We start from the raw sequence: 22,579 nt of genomic DNA, 5'->3' as shown, positions 1-22,579 counted from the left end.
TACACTAATGTATACAGTTTTTTGCATTAACTCTTCGATAAATGGGTTCACTATTAAATCTAGGCAAGATATACTATAATTCTTAATGTCTTGGAAATACATTAAATGAATTGATAGCATTGGAGAAGGAAACCATCTTGTATCATTAAATTTTTATATTTTAACATATATGTGACATATTATTATTTTTGCATAAATAAATTAAGACAAAGCAATTTACTTTTATTACTATAACTTATTTATTTGAAATTATGTTTCCGGTCAGAAGAGGAAAGAAAATTTTGATAGAAAAGAGAACTTTGAAGTTTTTAGTATTGGAATATAAAAAAAAAACCATTAAGAATTACAACGTTCGTAGATATATTTTATATACATTCGAGTACTTTTACTAGCACACAACATCTTAATAAATTATAAGGTAGTATAACAGTAGTACAACAAAGAACGCCTAGTAGAATACTCTGTGGGATGTCATTTAACAATCGTTAAAGATTTAATGGCGGATGCAGTCGATGTTCTATTTTAATTTCACAGTTTAGACACAATCGCTCAGAATATTTATGAGATCGAACGAATGTAACGAATCTATAGAAGTAAAATATTGAAATATTTTTTGAAGTTTGAAAGCTCCGACCAGAAAAAAATTAATATGAATTTACCCCGACTTGTTACTTATTCGTCGATAATTAAAAAAATATCTATACCAAAGCTTTTTTAGCTGACTGCAAAAGATGTATTATCTTTTTAAACAACCTTTTTACACACAACAGTAATATTCAATTGTACTGATTTAATAAAAGATATATTAACTTGAGTGCTTTCGCTTTATCAACTTTTGTTAAACAACAATTTACTGTTTCGTTTGTTCTTACGTTACACACCATGTTAATTTGATCAATATGACAAAAAAATGGTGATAAGCCTAAGAACATTGACAAAGCTGTCTTAACTTCCCTCTCCCCATTGATTTGATGTTAACTCGCTACTTAGTAATAAAAGATACGACAAATGTTTATTAACATTCGTGAATCGGCAGAAGAGGTCCCTATTGTGTGTCATTTCTATTACATCGCTCTTTTTGTGAGCCAGCCCACACAGGTTCTAAAACCATTTCGTACATTCGCCGTACACCTACAAGCCTACGTCACTAATTTCCGTGCATATGTCCCAATCGAACGTAAAAAATAACATGTTTTGTTTTCGTTTACATCACAGGTGTGGACAGAAAGTTTTATGCGTGGGAGAGCGGACTTGTACAATAATTTGATGATTAATTTTTAAACAAATGTTTGACATTTGATAATTGAAGGAATAAGCATAAATTAAACTACTGACAAAACCTTACTTCGATTACTCAATTTAGTTCAATCATGTAATTCAAATAAGTTATTGAAAAAAGAGTGATTAGAAATATTTCATTCAATAATACATATAATACAGTCAAAGTAGAGCTACATTCATAGAAATCAAAACATAAGTCTTATTACTTATTTCGATTTACATGCAAATGTAATTAAGTATTATTAATTCTGTGGTAAAATCAGCCTAATACAAGTAATCATAAACCGCAGAGACCGAATGAAGTTCTATTTACACAGGCACTGATTAAGCGTCGGTCAATTCAGTGGCCGTTAGACTGCATGGTTACCAGACTTTATTAGCACAAAGCACAGAACAACCAGTCTTGCTATGTATTTACAGCTGATTTAGTCGCCGTAAAACTACTATTAGATTTATGAGCTCCAATGGGCGAGGCGGGCCTTGCTATTACACTTCGTATAAGGTTTATAATAAAAACGAAATGTGCCCGGAATTTATTTCGATCGCCAAAATGTCGCTCTAGTTATACAAGCTCTAAGAAATATGGATTTTATTATTGGTGAAAATTTATTATGTACTTATTAGATTGATACATTTAATTATACAATTACCTAATGTTTATTTTTCACCCAATAACACATCACAACTTTATGCGGACAAGATACAACTAATAATTATAGGAATTGAATGCCACGTTTGATTTAACCCAATTTGGATCACGACATAAATGCACATGTTTCCTTAATAAATTTTTACACAAATGCCAAAACGTGCACGTTTCCTTACTATGATTTTTCTCTTTAAACATATTTTGTAAGTGTACATTTTCGTATTTCCATCATGCTAAATATATCGGTTATGAAATGATTTAGAAATGCGGTGTCGCGCTGTCTGGGCGGGCAGCCGTCCTTGCGGTCGCCGGCTGCGCAGTGTCCACTCCACACCGATTACGAGTATACCGCATTGTTGTGCCCTAATATTATGTGTACTTACGCTAACGACCGCCATTAAAGGGCCACCTGATAATGGTGGATTATCGGAGGGTCAATGCCACGAGACGACATTGTATGATGAATCAGGGTTACAAGGAATGAAGTGTACGGAAAAGTAGTTAGTTCTCACTGCTTCAATGTTTTTGGATGTATTTTTCACATTTACATATTTTTTTATTCCTTTTTTTTCAGTTTTAAATATAAAATACAAAGCATAGAAAAGGCAAAATATACCAGTATTCTGTGCGTTAGTGCCGTGTGGTTCCCGGCACCAATAACAAAAAATAAAAAAACCAAACCATGGATGTCGTAAAAGGCGACTAATTGATATGCCTTTAAACTTGGGATTCTTCATTTATTCGATGGACTAGCAACCTGACATTGAACGTGGCCTATCAGTATTTTCAAGACTGTAGGGTCTGTCTACCCCGCAAGGGATATAGATGTTATTACAAGTATGTATATCAATATACTTTGGGGGTTGATGTATTTGACGAGGTATACACGAGATATTAGTATACCTAGTCCTAGTAGTATCTGTACCTATTACTAACTGTAGTTGTATAATTCAAATCATACAACTACAGTAGGTATTTCATCCCATGATAGTTTTACAAAGAGATTTAAAAAAAATCTCAACCACTTTTCTGTTGACCTTTTTTGTATTCTCTTTATTTTGTGCGCAGACGATGAATCAGCTTGATGACTGTAATTACAGTTTGGTTGTATTGGTTTTGTAATGATCGCTCTGAACTACGTGCATACAATTGAGATGTTGGTAGTATCGTCGTAATTCGATGAATGAAATCATTACAGGTTTATAGCTACTTCTGTGAAAGCTATTGATTATTTTTTTATGTAACACAATTCAAATATGTATTTGACTAGTATACAAACAAATAGGTATAGTATCGACCATTTGTAGTTGGATTATTCAAAACAAGTCTAGGCCATAGAAATAGGTAGGTCCTATGAAGAATTTGAAATAGTTAACGCCAAAAAAACATACTATTATTGCTTTTAAAAAAATCGTTTATTTGTAATGATCTTATCGTTAACATATTTTCTCAAACAATAACATAACGGTTACAAACTGTGGTAATTACACGATAAATTATTAGAAATTGGTAGGAAATGTAATAAAGATCTGCGTCATCTGCTCTTATCGAATCTGATGTTTATGGAGGAGGTTGAGGTTGCATAAGATATAAGATTATCTAATCACTACAATCATTTAAAAATTTTGGTTTGGAAATGAACCAACTACAATAAATTTAAAGATCGTCTGTGTCGAAGGCGTTAAAATTGTTCAGGCGGAACTGACATGATCTAAGTAAGTTTGCTTCTTCGGATATCTTTTGGCTTGTTTTTTTTATACAAATATTATAATGCGGAAGTCTGTCTGTCGGTTTCACCTGAACAATATTATGTGAAATTTGTGTAAACGTAGTAAAGTAATTATCCGAGCTCAAACATTAGATCCATTTTTTGGAAATTGCCACGAGAATGGAAGAAACAAGGATTTTAGTTTAGTGCGGGAAAAACTAGGGGAAAAGGCTAGTTCGTCATAATTTTCACAATTATTCTCTGTGATTCTAGATTTGAAGTCCTCGCTCTTATCAATCCTCCCATACGATATTATATCGCATTATTTTATAGGTCCCAAAAAATACAATATCATCCAGCAATAATGTTGTCGTTACAAATACAATACCACCAAAACCTCATCGTGGTCCGTCTATTGATGTCCATTTATTAATTTAATTTGATTTTGGAATGGTACGTTTTTTGCACCAGTTGTCTGCCGTCAGTTGTTCCTGTCAGTTGACAGTGCGCCTGCGCAACCTTGAACCTGCGGCGACGGCCACCGTGTCGAAACCGTGCCAAATGCTGTATCATAAAAATATCCGACGTTATTTGAATGCATAGCATACTAGGAATTCTTGTTAAACACTGATTTGTCTGTCTGAGCGTATTCTCTATTGGCTTTAACTTGGAATGCTGTACATAAACCTTGAAAACATTTTTCTTGTTGTTTTCGCCTGCCTGAACCATATTGCTTAATGTTATAATTCAATGCGTGTAATATACTACTCTGTCAAGAAAGTAGCAGGAAAAGATCAATAATACACAAACTGTTTGTTATTCATCCAAATTTATTTTATCACCTTCAAAATATGCTCCTTTAGAAACGATACACTTACGCCAACGAATAATCCAATCATCAAAACATTTTTTAAACGCTGTTTCCGGAATTGAGGTCAGTTCTCGCCGCGAATTCTCTTTTATGTCTTCTACCGATTGAAAACGGGTGCCACGAAGTGGTAATTTGAGTTTAGGAAAAAGAAAAAAGTCGGCTGGAGCCATATCTGGTGAATATGGTGGTTGCTCGATGGTATTTGTTGAGTGTTTGGTTAAAAATTCGTTCACAATGATGGCCTTGTGCGAAGGTGCATTATCATGGTGCAAAATCCAAGAATTTTCTTTCCACAAATCTGGCCTTTTTCGTCGGATTTGCTCTCTTAAACGCCGCATAACACTCAAATAATATTCCTTATTTACCGTTTGACCTTCCGGCAAGAATTCCGAGTGCACAACACCGCGATAGTCAAAGAAAACAGTCAACATGACTTTGACTTTTGAACGACTTTGGCGTGGTTTTTTCGGTTTCGGTTCAGTTGGAAGGCGCCACTCCGAAGCTTGTTGACTAGTTTGCATGTCAAACTCGTAAACCCACGTCTCGTCACCAGTAACAATGCGTTTCATGAATGTTGGGTCGGAATTGACTCGTTCTAGCATGTCCTCAGCGACTCTCATGCGATTGAGTTTTTGAAAAAAATTCAGGTCTTTTGGGACTAGCCGAGCGGCAACATGTTTCATACCCAAATTATTAGTTAAAATGGTACGGATCGACTCGTGAGATACAGAAAGTTCGGTGGCTATCTCTCTCAAAGTTGAATGAGGATTTTCAGTCACTATTTCCTTCACTTTTGCGATGTTAACTTCAGTTGCAGACGTTGATGGCCTACCAGAGCGAGGCAAATCTTCCATCACATCTCGACCGCTTTTGAACGCTTTGTACCACTCATAAGCACGAGTTTTTGATAAAGTGGATTCACCGTAAGCCTTCTGTAACATTTTCAGTGACTCCGAACACGATATTCCATTGGCAATGCAAAATTTAAGACAAACTCTTTGTTCGATGTTTTTATCCATTATGAAATTAGCAATACACACTAGATATGATATAACTAAAAATAGCACTGTATTTAATGTAAACAACAGATGCAACTCAAACTCCGCGCCAAAATGGAAAACAGTTGTGCCAATCTAACAACAACAAAAAAAACAAAAATTTGAATTTGGAACCATAAATAAATAATCCATTCCCGATACTTTCTTGACAGAGTAGTATATTATATACGAGTAAATTAATTTCCCTTTCAGAATAATTGTGAAGCTTTTTTATTCAAATAGATAACGTACAGAGCAAGAAAGAGGTAATCCTCTAATCTTGTATCTGTTATTCAATATTTTAAAATTGCATAACATTACAGCCGTTATCACGTTCGTTGTAACATTCACAAATGAAAAATAAAATATAAAAATATGTCGCGTGTATATTTTTAAAGGACAGATTGTACAGTTTACAACGATGCGTGCTCTGTTGGCCGCCGCCCAAAACTCGGACATTTGAAATAAACAGTCCGTGAATGGGCTCCACGATTACTATATCATGAAACAAATATGGCCACCTATTTAAATCCAATTATTGTGACTGAGGTTACCCGAGGACCCATTTCATGGTAATTTTTATCTCTGGCTTTTCCTACCGTTCCGGAAATCATTAGTATTGTGCCCTTTATGCTCTCTATGAGTGACTGATGTCTTCATGATTTAATATATATTATATACTTCGGATCCTTGGTATATGCTATATGCTATAGGCTAGCAATCTGTCTCTAATTCTCTTGAATTCCGTCAGTACTCATCCCCATCGCACTAAACGTTACCTTCAAGTGTATGTTAACTACCTAACAAATCAACTAAATTTTATTCTTTAAGAATAATAAGAAGTTTCCGAATTCCACTTTGAACTCAAAGTTTAACTGAAAACCTGCGAACGTTTGATGCGACCAATAAAATATTGATAAAGTAAGATAGCTAGTGATAAAGTGGTGTAATTCAGTTACCTCTTGCTCCTGCGGCTTAGGGCTCCGCACCCTTGTCACTGTCGCCGGCAGCTGTCACCGCAATCCTCTCCTTATCACGTATGGTTATAGATTAAATAATAATTATCTACCTATTACGCCTATCATCACGACATACGCAAATTAACTATGAATCGGCTAATGATCCGAGACCTTCATAAATCATCAGGATTTCATAAGTGCTCTGTTTGATCAGAGTAGATGCTTCATATGCAACATCAATCTGTATTAATAATGCGTAACGTACAACCGAAATCACTGAATACACACGTCTAATAATAAACATATGCCTAAAAATAAAAGTGATTGTCAACAATGCGACAAAACTCAATAAAATTATAAATGGTCATATTTGGTAATGGATTCTTGAACTCCTAATTTTATGAACCAAATAACCAAGTCGCTTTTATACCAAATGTTATGTGATTTAGATATACTTTTTTATAACATTTGTATTAACTTTAAACAATAAAATAGTTCTAAAAACGGAACTTCGTTACTCAATATTGTTTTCTTTTGTTTCTAGGTCCAATCTGTGGAGGGGAATGCTGCGGAAAGGGGCGGGAGATGAGTCTTCGCAGTTTCATAAGAAGATTGGCAGTGGACCGGGTTCTTGCTGAGACAAGGCCTGTCTCGGATTTGCTGCTGTCTACAAGGCAGACTCTACAAGGTCGGTTATCACGAAGTTATTTAATTAAGTTATTAAATTATTCTTCATAGTGCTCATTTAAAAAATAGAATGGCAGCACCTCTCTAGGCAATACAGAAACTAGCTCGTTTAACCTTATGGTTATCTCAAACAACAAGATAGGTACAAAACTACTAAACTATGTATTATTTGTAACGGGTTCAAAAAGCAGAATTTTCCAAAATTAAGACTTTCAAAAAGACTGAAATGTTCCTCCCAGTGTAGGTATGAGTACTGTTTGTAGAAGGCATTATAAGAATTTTTACACACGTTGTGGTGAATAACTAGTTTTTAAGAATTGACCACGTATCCAGTGATCACATCAAAAATAATCTAACAAAAGTCGGACAGATCACACTCTACACACGTACTCAACCGTTAGTCCTAGCTTTTTATATGTGTACGATCGTAAAAACTCAGAAATCCTTACGTGACAATATTATTACTGGGACTGATACCTTTTACTCACCTTTCTATTATAATGGTCGGTTGGTCTCATCAGAATCTTTTTCTGCGTCCCATTATCATATTGCTTGAATAAGACATTTTTTAAAGTATTTATTTGCATATCTTAGAATTATACCGGGCTAATAAGTATATCTTATTTGGTCGGAACCATCTTAGAACGGAAACTAAAAGCAATTTGGTCCAGCATCTGTTGAACGTATGTAACAGTAATATCCCGGTAAATTCTTCAGAGTTTAATTTGAACTAAACTTAGTCCTGCAGACAGATGCAAAAGATGGTCTTTTCTAAGAGATTGAAAGTTTTGATGTCCAATTTTTTGTTAAGTAGGGAAGCATCATTTGAAGAGGACATTGTGACAGCTGCGGTTAATGATTTCAATCCATTTTTTTTTCTCAAAAATAATAAACACGAGAAAAAGACTGCGCTGCACTTACCAATTACCTAACAGTAATACTCAATTGCTTGGTAACCCCATCCAGATGTATCCAATCATATACCAAACGTAATCCTACAACAACGGGTATCGCCTAGAACAACAAATAGCCCTGCATGGATTCATCAGAGCGATACTTGTTTAACAAATAATCCAATCACACTACAAATTGGGAACCCCGCACCACAACACACGAGAGGAACAGAACTTTGCCTTTGATCTCCTCGCTCAATATTGTCTATGGGGTCACCGTTTGATACAGATGGCATTTGGTGATGAGAATCTATAGCTATTTGGTGTCTTTGAGTATTGAGCATATTGCTCAAAACTACGTGTTGAATAGCATTTAAATAAAGATAGATAAGAGCTTCGAAAGTGAAGCTTCATTCCCCAAGTTAATCTAATTTGTATGTACAATTTCAGTTGAATTAGGTTCACTTTGATCACCATTTCATACTTAAAGAACAAATGCAGACGCCAATCTTTGCCTAACAGTTGAAAAGCCCAGAAAAGGTTTTGAAGCAAGCTTGAGAATAACACTACAAATATAACTTTCTCTACAACAGACTTTAGTATTTTTTAAGGAGCATTTGACAAATCCCTAGTTGAAAGAAAGAACTTGTAATTACTCTAAACGATAGATAAATACTGACTGAGCATTCGACACGCAAACGTTTCAGTATAATGTCCACTGACCTACTCCTAGGCTGATCGCAGTGCGTGTGGTCTGTCATTTGTTTAGCATTTAGTGTTCCGTTATACTGGTGCTGCTGTGAAATTGATTTGCATGCGTTGTTTACCCATCACTCAAATACAGCATACAAATCATCATCTATGAGTGTTTTTGTTTTTTTTTTTAACTAATAGAATATAATTTTGAGGTTTTTTTTTCAATATTACTCCAGTAGATAAAAAATTTCCTTATTCCATAACTTATATTAACTCATAGCGTTATAAATCACATTTGCAAGAAAATGTAAGCAAATGGTGAACACTCAAACACATTCGCATTTTGCTTTGTGTGAACACTTTGCTGTGCTCTGTGTTAAAGCTTAGCGTTGTTGCCAAGTTAAACTTCAATTAATTTTACAGCAACCGGACGTAGCTTTGCTATATAGATAGTACATGGTTTGCCTAGGAAATACTGTCGAAAAGCAAATATAAAGCCGAACATCGAATTGGTGAAATTGTGCCGTGTGGTTCCCGGCACCAATAAAAAAAGAATAGGACCACTCCATCTCTTTCCCATGGATGTCGTAAAAGGCGACTAAGGGATAGGCTTACAAACTTGGGATTCTTTTTTAGGCGATGGGCTAGCAACCTGTCACTATTTGAATCTCAATTCTATCATTAAGCCAAATAGCTGAACATTCAGTATTTTCAAAACTGTTGACTCTGTCTACCCTGCAAGGGATATAGACGTGACCATATGTATGTATGTATGTACATCGAATTGGTTGTTAGCTTCAGTTTAAAAAAACTGTGTGAGACGGAACCCCTCAACTTACGTTGCTGTTTGAGATGCTTTATTTTCTACCTATTTATTTGTCTAAGATATATGAATTATAAAACTTCCTGTCTACAAATACAATGAATAAAGTAAATAGTATGAATGTAGTAGAGATTCATTACAATACGTCCACTGCCAACACTTACTTCATTCTATGCACTGAGTTATATCTCCTAAAGTTATAGTTGCAGAACTTCAAAGCTAAGCGGTCGATTTCATATCCATCTATGCATTCACATATCCTGCGTGACGATGACGACCAAAGAAAGATGAAAAAGGTGTTTCTCCGGTCACAAATATTAGCTCATGCGAGGGTTTACGACCGCCAATCTTATTACAGACGGGATGGTGCAGTCTTGAAGTAATGACCACATGCGCATTAAGTGTTCTTCCTTATTTCCGTTTAGTAATGAATCTTGGTTTACGAGTTATTTAATACTTAGCTATGTATATGAATTAAAGTTAATTGCGTTAGGAATAAAAGGAGACTAAGCAGTGATTCTTGGTACCTAAGTAGCAGGCCTAATAAATCTCAGCTTTGAATGGACTAGCGTTGTTGAAATTAAATGTTTTGCATATTAGTACCTACACATCACGCTTTCCTCTCTTCATTTCTTACATGGCAGACGGAGCCATCATCAAATGCCACATTCAGCTGTATTTATTTAAGCCTCTTAAACAAATCCACAAGATCAGATAGATAGACTGGTTCTATACCTAATGGTCTGTCTCAACCATAATCTCTAGGATACTATCAAGAAAGGCCCAGATTATGCAGTCAAAGTGAAGATTGAGCAACCGTCTTTCAGGTTGAGAGGTGCATTTAGCCTGGGCATCAAATTGAGTATCTAGCTCACGCCGCCCGGGTAAACTGACTAATCCCCGGGATAAATAGCCTGTCTGGGATAAATAGCGTTTACACCAAAACAATGCCAGTTGCAAGCGTAACTCACATTAAGCCGTGTTTATGTAGGTTTTTTATTCTAAATTTGAAGATTTTTGTTTTTGATTAGTAATATAGGATTTTTGGAAATTGGAAAGCGTAGTAACGTAGACATGTAAACTAAAAGTTGCCTCCATTCTAGTATGGTAGCGAAGAAAAATCATAAGTAGTGTATGATGATACTTCTCTTCCCGAGCATTGGAATTTTCTTGTTCTATTAATCTTTCGCAATCTCTAAATTCATCATCAGATCATACAGCCAATGTACTATCAAGTCTTGATCTATTGCCCGTGTCATCTCCATAACAGGTAAAGACGTTATTATTTGTATGTCTACACTATTATTTTAAAAATACCTCTCAGAAAAGCCCAGATGTGCAACCTTAGCTTTAGGCAATATGTTTGGTCTACGTGAAGCTAATATAAAGCGTGATTTGTTTACGGGAAGTAGACAGATTTATGTAGCTATTGTGCTCCTACGGCTGTTTTCTGAAGAAATTGTATGGCAGATAGTTATAAGTTTCGTACACAAACTAGTAAGGTTTAAAGCGAGACAAATTATTATTGGCACCTCAACACTTAGGACATTTTTCGCCAACATCGATTCCTTTTTAATTTTTTACATGCTTAATTCTAGGCATAGGCACTTTTCCATTACGGTAAAATTTAACAGTCTTGTCAAACTCGTCGATTTAAGAGATTTTTCCAGTACTCCCTAACATTCAGGGTTTGTGGCAAGTGAAATCATGTATTTCCTACTTACCAGGAAAAAGGCGTAATGTTATGAATGTTTATAGATACACTAAATACGCCTCTTTAAAAGAAACAAGGCCAGGCTTATATTATTATTTCAATACAAGTAAACTGTATAATAATATGAGAAAGTCAATACTGGAACAATGCAAACTGGTAATTTATTACGAATGAAGTACGATCGCGAATTTCCCTCCATTACATCATAAAGTATGCACGAAGCTCCATGCAAATATTTAATAACCATCCCATGTTGGCTCATTACAAATTAACAGGAGATTGAACTTACTAGACAGCGTATATTCACGAACGGATCTGCAAAGGGCGAGCCTAAAACTTTGTAGGTGTTTAACGAAGTTTCTTTCTTAAATGATTTACTAATTTAATTTAATTATTTGAATAAATAATCATGTTCATGACGCAACCATACCTACCTATATTAGATTTTATTATCGCCCGCTGGCGCAGTAGTAAAATTATTGGTTAAATTTTCATTCAAGTATAAATAGAAATTGACCTTTTTCACGTTTGTCTTAAATAGATATCCGCATCTCATGTACTCACAATATTATTTGCTACAAAATTACGTTCAGTATGCTTACTGATATATTATGGAATGCTTTCCATAACACATGTTAATATTAATTTATTGGTTGAAAACTAGGCTGGTTCCATATAGATCGACATAATATTAACACTCAAATTCTTTCTTTGGAGCAACATAGCTGAATCTGTGTGATTTCGTATACATTTTATTAGTATTAGTGGTAGTAGGTTCGCGCGTGTGGTCTGAACTTTGTATCAACACAATAGTAAGGCTACCCTCCAGTCTAGCACTCTGTGATTATTTCCTGACTAGGCCTGAAGTGGCCTCATTGTTTTACTCGATGAGACCGAGGCCATTGAACTCGGAATATTATATTTCGCAGATATGACGACAGACTCTTTTATATCAGCTTTAAGAGCCGTTAAACAATAGCTTTATGACGCTTTTGTTTGAGCCCTAGGTAGTTCGTTGAACCCTAGGGAAAGTTGATATCATAGCCGTTATTTTAATGGTTGTTTTTATATTACTAAGTATTGACTGAAATTATTACTAAATCCCTTTGACCTTTGCATGCCGATTACCATAGCTCCTGTTTTTAACTAAAAAATTCAGTCAAGCGTTCCCGTCTTCATTATGATGTGAGATTGACAAAGTGATATTGCCAAAGAATGAATTATGTATGTAATTATATTATATATTCTAGACTAGATGGATGCGATATGGCTGATAAAAAAAAATATAAAAATATGTGTTTGTTAAAATTTTAGCTCAAATAAAATTGTAATGGAGGTCCTAACAGTTGGAGAAGTATTTAAATTATATTGAGAAAATAAAAAAATTGCATTCTGTTGCTGACAGTTTGACATGTTATAGTGCACAGCTGATTGTATTGTATTAAAAGAGAGATATTTTTGATGTGTTCTACATTTCATATGGATGACAAGTCGAGACTAGAAAAGTAAATTAATTAATTTGAAAATATAACAAGTATAAATACTTCAGTCTCTCTAAAACGCAACTTATTTCACGGAATATTTTCCATTCGCCCGTCGCGTCGGTTGCACTGCGCAAATACTTGTAATGTTAAAGATAGCTGTTAACCCGATCATTTTCCTTCGTTTAAGACCACGCAAACGCTAAATAAGTCTAGCCTTGTTTCTTTAGTGTAAACTACCCTCGTACTAACAATTTGCATAAGTAATTAGTTCAGACTCCGACCTAGCTATTCACATGGAAAAAGTCATTGGGTTTTGGAAAACAGAACGTCCGCAAAGTTATATGTATTCCACAAAAGCATACAAGCAAAATCTGTGGAATGTAAAAATTTCATAAAAAATGCTAGCGAGACTAAATCTGGGACGACGGACCGACGACTTTTATGAGATGAAAATGTGAGGCACATTGCCTTATTTTATAAAAAACTAGAATATTAATAAAGTTCAAAAAACAAAGCATCCAGAACAAGGAGTCACATGGAAATATCATTTTTAAAAATTTATGGAATGGCCTCATTATCACTTTGTTACATTTTAGGTGCCGATCAAAATTATAGAAAAATCAGAAGGCTTTTTGATTGAAACTAGGATAGTTCAATTTTTTATTATTAAATGTTTAAAATGCAAAGTTTAAAACTAAGTTAACCTTTATTCTAAATATATAAACAAAACTCCAAGAACATGATATTAAAGGAAGAATGTATAATAAAAATTCAAACGCGCTTTCAACGGGAAACTTTGTGTTAGTTCAAGAATATGTTGAGAAGGCACGCTATGATATAGACAAACGAGATAAACTTGGACACGGCATAACATTTTATGAAATGATGCAATATCAGCTACACAGTCTGACTTCATATACTTATCGGGGTTTAAATGTGTGTTTCTGTGTAATATAATCTAAGGTATATATATGCCTATGAGTTTACCTAAAACAGTTTTCGCTGAATCTGCTTTTCCTCCTTATTTGTGGCCTTGTGGTGAAACTAGCTTACATGATGGTCACTTCCACCTTCAGCTTTTCATGTTACGCCGGTCTTCTAGACCTGGCCAGGCACAAAGAATTTCGAAAACTACATAGTCTTAAGTTTTCAGTCAGCGGTTTACATGTTGCGAAATATTATGAAATTTGAATTAACAAATAAAATTTCAGCATATCAGCGCCCAATGTCGGATATATGCCACTTCTATGGCATTCTAATTCGGTCAAGTTCTACATTGCTGCCTTTTTACTGTTGTCAGACCATCTGGCTGTTAGTTTAGTTAACCAACGCTTTTCAAGCTTTTCTTCTTTTATGTCCAAGGTAACATATCATAGCATAGAAGACGGCCACCCGTTATTGTGCAAAACTTTTTCAAGTCGTCAATGAAGGCAAATTGCTATTACTATACATATATTATCCTCGTTGAATATATTTGTTATTGTATTATACTACTATAGTAACTATGTGTGATGTTTTTCGCCGTAGGCACGAAAGGGCGTCTGGAGGTCCATGAAGTCGTCGGACGTCTCGGCTGAAAGAATGATGACTTATTATTAATTGAATCACCGAGCCGTAACGAAATCCCATCCCGAACTGTAGCATGAAATGCTCGTGTATGAGCTGTTTTCGTGATTGAAAACTATATTGTGTTGGTCTTCAACCCTTTGTTGGTTACATAGTTGCTTGTTGCTATATGCTGCTACATAAATGCAACGAATTGTGAAAAAAAAAATTGTTCAACGAAATGCTAAGAACTTTACGATAGTTAATCCCTTTTCGGATGTTATCTTTATTATAACTATATTACTATTTAACTCTTTCTAAAAATTCCTTGACCTTGATAATTCTAAGGAGAATAGAGCCCCGGGATACAACTAGTTCTTTATAAATTTCATTCACATGGTAACTTCATCTAGGTTAAGTAAACATTTTCTATTTTCCTTGTAATACCTACTCATTCCAACACGCTTCTATTATCCAACATCGCCTCAACACTTTCACAAAACAGGCGCCCCTTTCAAAGGCACCTTTCCCCTGAATATTAGACCGTGTTTTCACACACACAATTTACATAAACGTGAACTTTGTTCAGATAACAACGCCTTATAAAGATAACGAAAGGTTATTTAATTAGAACCGTTCTCGGTTATAATTAGAGAAGCCGTATTAAGGTATGACTCCCTACGCACTTTTCCTAACATTAAAACAGCGAATGACTTATACTATGTTATTTGTAAAGTGTAAACAGTACATCAAAAACCCACAATTTCTTCTATAATATTGTTGAAGTAAGAACTAACCAAAGGAAAGACAATAAATACTTGAGAAACCTTGTCAAAGCTAATGCTTTACTTAATTATATATCACTTGTAAGTGTCATTAATGAATAATAGTTTTCTTGTAGTCTTGTGACTATTGGCTCTGTCAATTGACAATGTTCGCCCGTAAAGGCTTTAATATTTATAAGTCATCTTGATCTATAAAACCGTGCCTTAAAGTTACTTTTATCTGTAATATGTATTGATCCCTGTGAGTTGTCTGCATTCCTGTGAGATAAGACGCGAATAGGGCAGAGCAGGTGCCACAAACTACTAAACCAAATAGTCAGGATGTTTACCAACGAAACACAGGTTTGGTTATATTAGGATTTAATTTAAGATCCATTAATATTTCCACCATTTAAAGTATCTTTATCAAACTTACCTGTTACTTTAAAAAAAGCTGCCTATATTATACAAATTTTTGCCCATAGGAGAGAACCCAGGTGATTTGCAGACATTTTTCCATATATGTACCTCCATTCATTGGTTCCGACTTTGTGTTGATCAGACACATTTTCTTCAAAATCATACAATATATTGTTTTTAGATAACTTAGAATCATTGAAAACATACCTCTATAATTTTCTTCGAATCCACCTATTTTCCTTTTATTGACATTGGATATTCTATCTGAGACGTATTCCTGATTTCCAATAGTAATCTCTTTTCTAGGTTACAAACAAAAATAACGGAAGTTCTGAAATGATTCTCGCATGAAGTCACAAGAAAGAAGAGAAAGAAAGAAGAAAAAACAAGACCTGCAATTTCCTTTTCAGATCTACAAGAATATTAGTCGCATTATGGTCAAAATGTTCGATTGGTTATGATTATTAAAGAATTCTCATGTTAAAACTAGTTCATTTCTATTATTTACGTATTTTGTTCTACTCTTACAGACGAGGGCGTCGGATAACGCGATTGGTTCGGGGCTTTGATTTTCAAATAAAATAAGCGAGCATTTTCAGCTTTCTTTCAGAATGCTGTTCTGTGCAACAGAACCTTTCTCATTTGATGGTTTCGTTTGTGCAACGAGCGTCTTTCTTTTCTGTGTTAAAAATTGTACTGGAAACCGGTATAAATTTATCAAATAAAAAAGAAAATGTTTTGAACGTAATATATGTAAAGCAAAGATTTTTTATTAACTTTATTGCATAAATTAAGTACTAAACGTGGACCTAATGCCATATAGCATTTCCTTTTATATTATTTCACAAAAAGAATTTACCACTACATATGACTCGACGATCATGACCAATTTCTTTTTTTTTTCAAACAGATCACTTGCTGCAGTTATCACGGCACTCGGAAAACAAGACTGAAGGTTTGCTGACTCAGTTGTACCGTGGACATGCTGTTCGAACACGGGGGGCTTTATCGGCACTGTATGACGACATCCGAACTTCTCTACGAACAAACGACCACGGTGACGTCACGCCCGGCTCACACTCAAGAGAACTAACAGAGAGTTCCAGAAAGTTCTTCCAAAATGTATTCCCTGTGGCGTATCAAAGTCTGGTGAAGAAAGAAGGGCAGCAGATCACGATCGAGTACGAGATGTGCTTAAAAGACGCTTACGATGCCGTGAAACCGTTTGGGGACGTTCCCATGAAGGTGTGTATTTTTAACTAGGTATAAAAAAAAATAAGTAATGCATTAAAAGGGTAGAGCCAAATGATGTAAGGTGGACCTTAGCCTGCGAAACTTAATGGTTACAAGACACATTAGTTGGTTAAAAAGGATGAAAATTAAATACTAGTAAAAAGTAGTAACATTTTACTATCAAACGATTTTAGTTATTTGTTCCCGTCCAATTTTAATAAGATTTTTTACTGCAACTTATTTTCAATAATTTACGGGCATCGCTAATTCAAAACCTTGTTTACAGATGGGGACGTCGCTATCTCGGTCCATAAGAGCTGCCCGCACCTTACTGGAGGTGTTGGCTACCGGAGCTGGAGTGTTAGGAGCCAGCGAACACGTGCTAAGTTCTGCCAGCGAGCAGTGCTCTGGGCATCTGTTGAGGGTTGTCGGCTGTGCTCACTGTAGAGGACATGACGTTAAGCCTTGCAAGTCTTACTGCCTCAACGTGGCTCGAGGGTGAGTTTTCATTATACTGGAAAGTATTGAATTGATGGCTACTTTGGCCGGATTACTAGTGAATGTACTAATGTCAGCCGCATTAGGACATCAAACCAACATTTTGTCGATACTGGCACCTATGCTCGTTAGTATGTTAAAAATCGGTGACAGCAACCTGTTTATACTTTTGGAGAAATTATTATTTTTTATCTTCAGATATTGTCACTATTTGGTGGTACGTAAGTGAAAGGTATACAGGACTGTACGATCACAATGTAATTCTTACGAAAAATATGTGAATTTAATTCAAAAATGTCTATGTGATAGAGCAGAAAATTACTGTCTTAGTCAATTTGTAAGTAGTTGGTAAGAACTTGCAATTTCTCTTTAGAGGAATTAAAATAAAGTGGATTTGAGTGCACGTGCTGTGACAATGAAAAGCACCTTTAATAAGGCTAAGCTCACAGTGAGCTGAAGTTAATTAAGTTCCTGTAAAGTCAAAACTTCATAAAGAAACTAACGGGCAAGGAAACTCATTTGTCTTTCAGCTAGGTAGGTACATTCTAGGCAGCTGTGATAGACAGAATTGTTTTTGTACTAAGATATTTCCCTTATTAATCAAATGTTTGTATAGTGTTCTACTAAATTACTTTTTTTTAAGAGAATTACATGAATGCAAGTAATAACCCAAATCTTAATAAATAAATTGACAATTGTATAATTTGCAACAGAAATTTTTGTCGTAGAGACGTTTGTAAATGAAATTTACATACATATATTTACATTTATATACATATATATATAATCACGTCTGAATCCCTTGCGGGGTAGACAGAGCCAGCCGTCTTGAAAATACTGATAGGCCACGTTTATTTCTTTGGCTTACTGATAAAATTGAGATTCATATAAAGTGTCAGCTTACTAGCTCGTCGCCTAAAAAAAGAAGGAGCAAATGAAATTTCTTTACACAGAATTGATTGTCAACAGATGCTTAGGTTTCCTAGTAGCGGAACTGGATGCACCCTGGGCTGGCTACGTGGAGGGTCTGGAGAGGCTGGTCCGGGTGGAAGCTGATGCTGTGCTCCGTGAAGTGGAGAAAAGCGTCTCGGAGGCCGTCATATATGCGCTGGAGAATCATGTCACCTTGGAAAATAAGGTAAGTGATTATTTATACTTAGGGATAAATTATGAAAATTTCGAAGCACTTAATTGATTTTTCGGATAATATGTATAAAAAATCCGGATCAGAATGGTTTATTAAAATGCTCTATGTAAAATTTGAAATATATCAAAACTTCTTTCTCTCTCTCGTAACACAAGTTGCGTATTAACTTCGAGGTTATATATTTATTATTCATCACGGTAATGATATGACGTTTTTTTTAATTACCGTGGTTGTGTACGTGTTCTGATTATTTTATTTTTATTTCTAAGACGCCGCATCTTGATTAAACACATTGATCTAATCACTTCTGGGTCAACCAATCTCTTCCAGCAATTTTTGTTTTTATCCAGCACATTACACTAGCCCCAAATTCCGGGTGCTTTCTTACAAAACATGTATCAATCGCACACTAATACAGTATCAATAACTGCAAAATTCTAGTTTGCAGTGGACGCGTACTTGTAAAGTAGACATAGTGTTAGAAAGTCGCCGGATGCGTTTAACCATTTATTTAGCTCTCGAAACCAGCATTCAATTCGGGATTAGCGAGATCCGGTGCTGACTGGTGTTAATACTTTAGCGCGTGGGACTCAACTGGATGCATTGGAATTTTAAAATTGTCGTTATTATACAAGCACTGTCTTTTTCCTTTTAACTTACATTGCTACATTCCATTTATTACAGCTATATGACAAGCAAAGATTAAACTCATTTTTGTTTTACTTTTTAATTTATTAAGAAATCAAGTCTCTTTCCCAGTTGGGTACGCAGAGGCAGGTAGATCTTTATCCCCACTTATGTAAGCTCACCGGTTCTAACAATAGAATCGCATTGAATATAAATTATGTATTTTATTGTTGACCTTCATTATTGTCTTCCTCTAGAAAAACATTTTATAATTAAAGAACATAAAACTGTTAGCAAATAAACAACTCGAGTAACGGGAGCGTTCATAATTTTCCCAGTTTCCTCCAGCGATCCATTCGTGTTGAACGAGATAATTTTCTGCACGATGAAATATACGCTGAATTTACAACTGCTACTCACTATAATTTCGTTTGATTTACCGCTGCGCCACAGAAGTTCCACGTTTTGCACGCCATTTTAACACGAAATTGCCGCTACAGTGGCGCGGTGTGAAATGTGCCGCGTTAGTTAGCAGTGATACCGGCAATCAAACTTCAATGGATTGAAAACGTACAAAATAAAGTTATCGAGTATCCTGGTATAGAATAAGGAAAGCATAGAAGAATAATATTTGAAGCTTGATGAATGACGCTTGCGTCTTCGAAGAGATTATTATAACCGCGCTCAATGACTCCCAGTTGAGTACATGGTTAGGCTACTTCGAAAATTCAGTTAATGATGTTGATGGTATCGTATGTTGTGGAGATAATTTATATAGTGTGTTCTATATACATACAAACTTACATATATAACGTTTTTATCCCTCAGAGTGCCGACAGAGCATAATCACAATACCCAACTTTCACGTTCAGCTGGATAGATAAATAAAAAAATGAATTTACATTCAGTGATATAAGTTGCCAGCTCATAATCTAAAAAGTTATTCTTAAGTTTATAAGCACACTTACACCTTTTTTAGCACAAGCAATCATTTTTCTTCGCTACCAAGCCGCCATGGAAGCTTCTGCTCTACCTTTATTTTTAAGTTCCAACGTTTGGCACAAAGCCACACGTGGTATCGTGTAGGGAGACATTTCAATTATTCTCCGTTAGCAAGTGAAATACTATTTGCATGCAGCTATGTCCCGCAATAAACTCCATGTCCGCTACAAAGGCGGCACATTCAATAATCGTAAAATCCGGAATCTCTTCCTAGTTCACATCGTGCTATTACTAAGCTATAAAATAGCAAGGGTTTGTCCACTTGAAACTGCATGATCACAATGGCGGATGGATTGAAGCCCCCACACACTTGTACGTAAGTACATGTCTTAATCCATTGAAGAATCTAAATGAAATTTTGTACACATAATAACGTCCTTACTTAATGGAATGTTTAAATCTATCAAGTCAAAAGTTTCTATTCCAACTCCACATATATGACAATTTTAGCAATGACTTTAGTTCTTCTACAATACCCTCTAAAGCGGAATGCCATGCATTAACTAGTGCATCAAAAGTTTCAAGCAGACTCTCCCAAAACACGTAGGCCGGCGGGTCATCCGTGGGCCGGGGTCGGTCGTCGCTCGCCCACACTGTTGCAACAAACAAAAACTCTTCTAATCAACTGATTGTCGCTTTTATCTCCGCGTTTAATAGCCTTTAATCAAACCCATTAAAAGCAATTCGTCGCAAAAAGAATTACTAAGAAATAAATCTACTTTACGTATTAATCCGGTATTCGAGGAGGGTGCTAATTCAATCCGAGTAATTTATGAATGGAACGGAAATTTTAGCGCTCGGATATTTCTTGCTATTACACTAATTTGGTACATGTTACTCCGGTGACACGTCGAGAACATTTATTACTGTCTCCTTTACAAAATATGGCCATGGCAGAAGTAGTCCTTACATACGCACGACCGCTCCAAATTGAACTCAGCAGTGAAGTGATACTCTGAAGTTTTATTCAAAGTTATTCCGTATGCAACATGTTTTGTATCGTCTAAACAAATGTATATTTATCAGGGTTATTCTACATGCACACAAATATAGAAGCATGTTGTGTTTATACAACTAAAAAGTGGGTGCAGCTAATCAGCTATTCTCCAATAGATCCAGTGGTATTATCCATTTCTGTACATCTCATATTTATATCCACGAGCTCCATTCGCAGTTATTGTACAAAAAATGTCGTAGCACATTCCACTTAGCTTTTATATTTGCTGTAATATTTATCATAAAGTGGAGACGTCGTATAATAGTAAAAATGTAATATCTCTCGAATGAGATGATTTCTGTCAAAATGATAGCGCCCTAGAAATCGTGCGATTAAATATTTAGTTCTTGAGCCGAATAGTGCGGATTATGGTGCCTTTGAATTTTTATCTCCACTCCTTACAAATACTTAATCTTTTTGATGTTAAGGGAATATTTAAGAGAATAAAAATGTAACTTCACAAAGAACGTCACAAACTGTCTGCGATTTGGAAATATTTTATGAATTAACAATCGTATCAAAGATTATTCCAATATATTATAAGTTTAACTCCGTAAAATTTAAGATTCTTCACTTTTCCACTTATTCCCTCTCTCTCTACTTTGCAAATATTTAAGACCATTTAATTTGAAGACAGCTGTTCAGAAACGGGGAATAAGACAATAGAGACATTAAGGCAATTGTAGACGTTTTGGCGAGACGTGCCTACATCCGCTGACTCATGTGGTTTGTGGACCAAGCGGCCCGCCTTAATACTATAGCCAGCCTGTCCTCAAGGACACAACACAACGGTTATAAAAATATATAGAGCAACATATGTATATTGTAAAAAATATGTGGAATAAAATTTACTGAACTCATACATACCACCTAGGATAGCATATAATATTGTTGCATGCTTTACTCATTCATTAATTCATTTTACCTTACCTTTATGTATAAATTCATAAATTTGCATAAATTTGCAGGTTTTCTCTCGATTTCATTCTCACCGTAAAAACATCCGTGAACTTTTTTAATTATCATCATAATCATTATTTGTGAAACTTAATACTCTAGATAGCTCATTAGCTTTACCTTTCTAGTTCACATTGAGTTTACCAATTAGGAATCTCCGCTGATGCCGTGCACCTTCAAATGGAGTGAAGTCACGTATTCATGTCAAGACCCCTGGTAATGATCGCATCTCTGTGGCGATTGCATCCTGACCAATTTAGTTCGCACCTCTTTAGATTTCACTACATTGTACCGGCCAATACAATGGTATAAATGCACCTCAGTCGGACCTATTTTGGTTTTACTTTAGTTTTACTTTACTAGTGCATTTCAAATCAAACCGCGTTCTTTTTTTATAAGTATTTAAAAAAAGAACGCAGCATAATTTGAAATACTTGTTTTTTTTACTGTAAAAGTCAATAGCAAATCCATTTACCCCGGAATTTAAAAAAATTTGATAACACACACTCCTTCGCATCAGACCAGACCATATACTTAGAATAATTAGGCGGGTTGGTGTCAAAAAGATAAGAAACCGAATTTGTAGT

At 35.2% G+C, this 22,579-nt stretch overlaps 1 protein-coding gene across 1 annotated transcript in view; it reads left to right on the top strand.

Annotated features, from left to right (window-relative positions):
- Window positions 1-22,579, top strand: part of LOC106139277 (division abnormally delayed protein) — a 78,782-nt gene that overhangs the window by 46,290 nt on the left and 9,913 nt on the right. Inside the window, exons 2-5 of the mRNA XM_060954628.1 lie at window positions 7,050-7,193; window positions 16,442-16,776; window positions 17,051-17,262; window positions 18,232-18,400. Of these exons, the coding sequence (XP_060810611.1) occupies window positions 7,050-7,193; window positions 16,442-16,776; window positions 17,051-17,262; window positions 18,232-18,400 (860 nt within the window). The remainder of the gene's footprint in view (window positions 1-7,049; window positions 7,194-16,441; window positions 16,777-17,050; window positions 17,263-18,231; window positions 18,401-22,579) is intronic.

The sequence above is a fragment of the Amyelois transitella genome, chromosome 4, assembly GCF_032362555.1.
Source record: "Amyelois transitella isolate CPQ chromosome 4, ilAmyTran1.1, whole genome shotgun sequence".
Taxonomy (NCBI): domain Eukaryota; kingdom Metazoa; phylum Arthropoda; class Insecta; order Lepidoptera; family Pyralidae; genus Amyelois; species Amyelois transitella.
The sequence above is the reverse complement of the archived record's forward strand: the minus strand, read 5'-3'. Positions and strand labels throughout refer to the sequence as shown.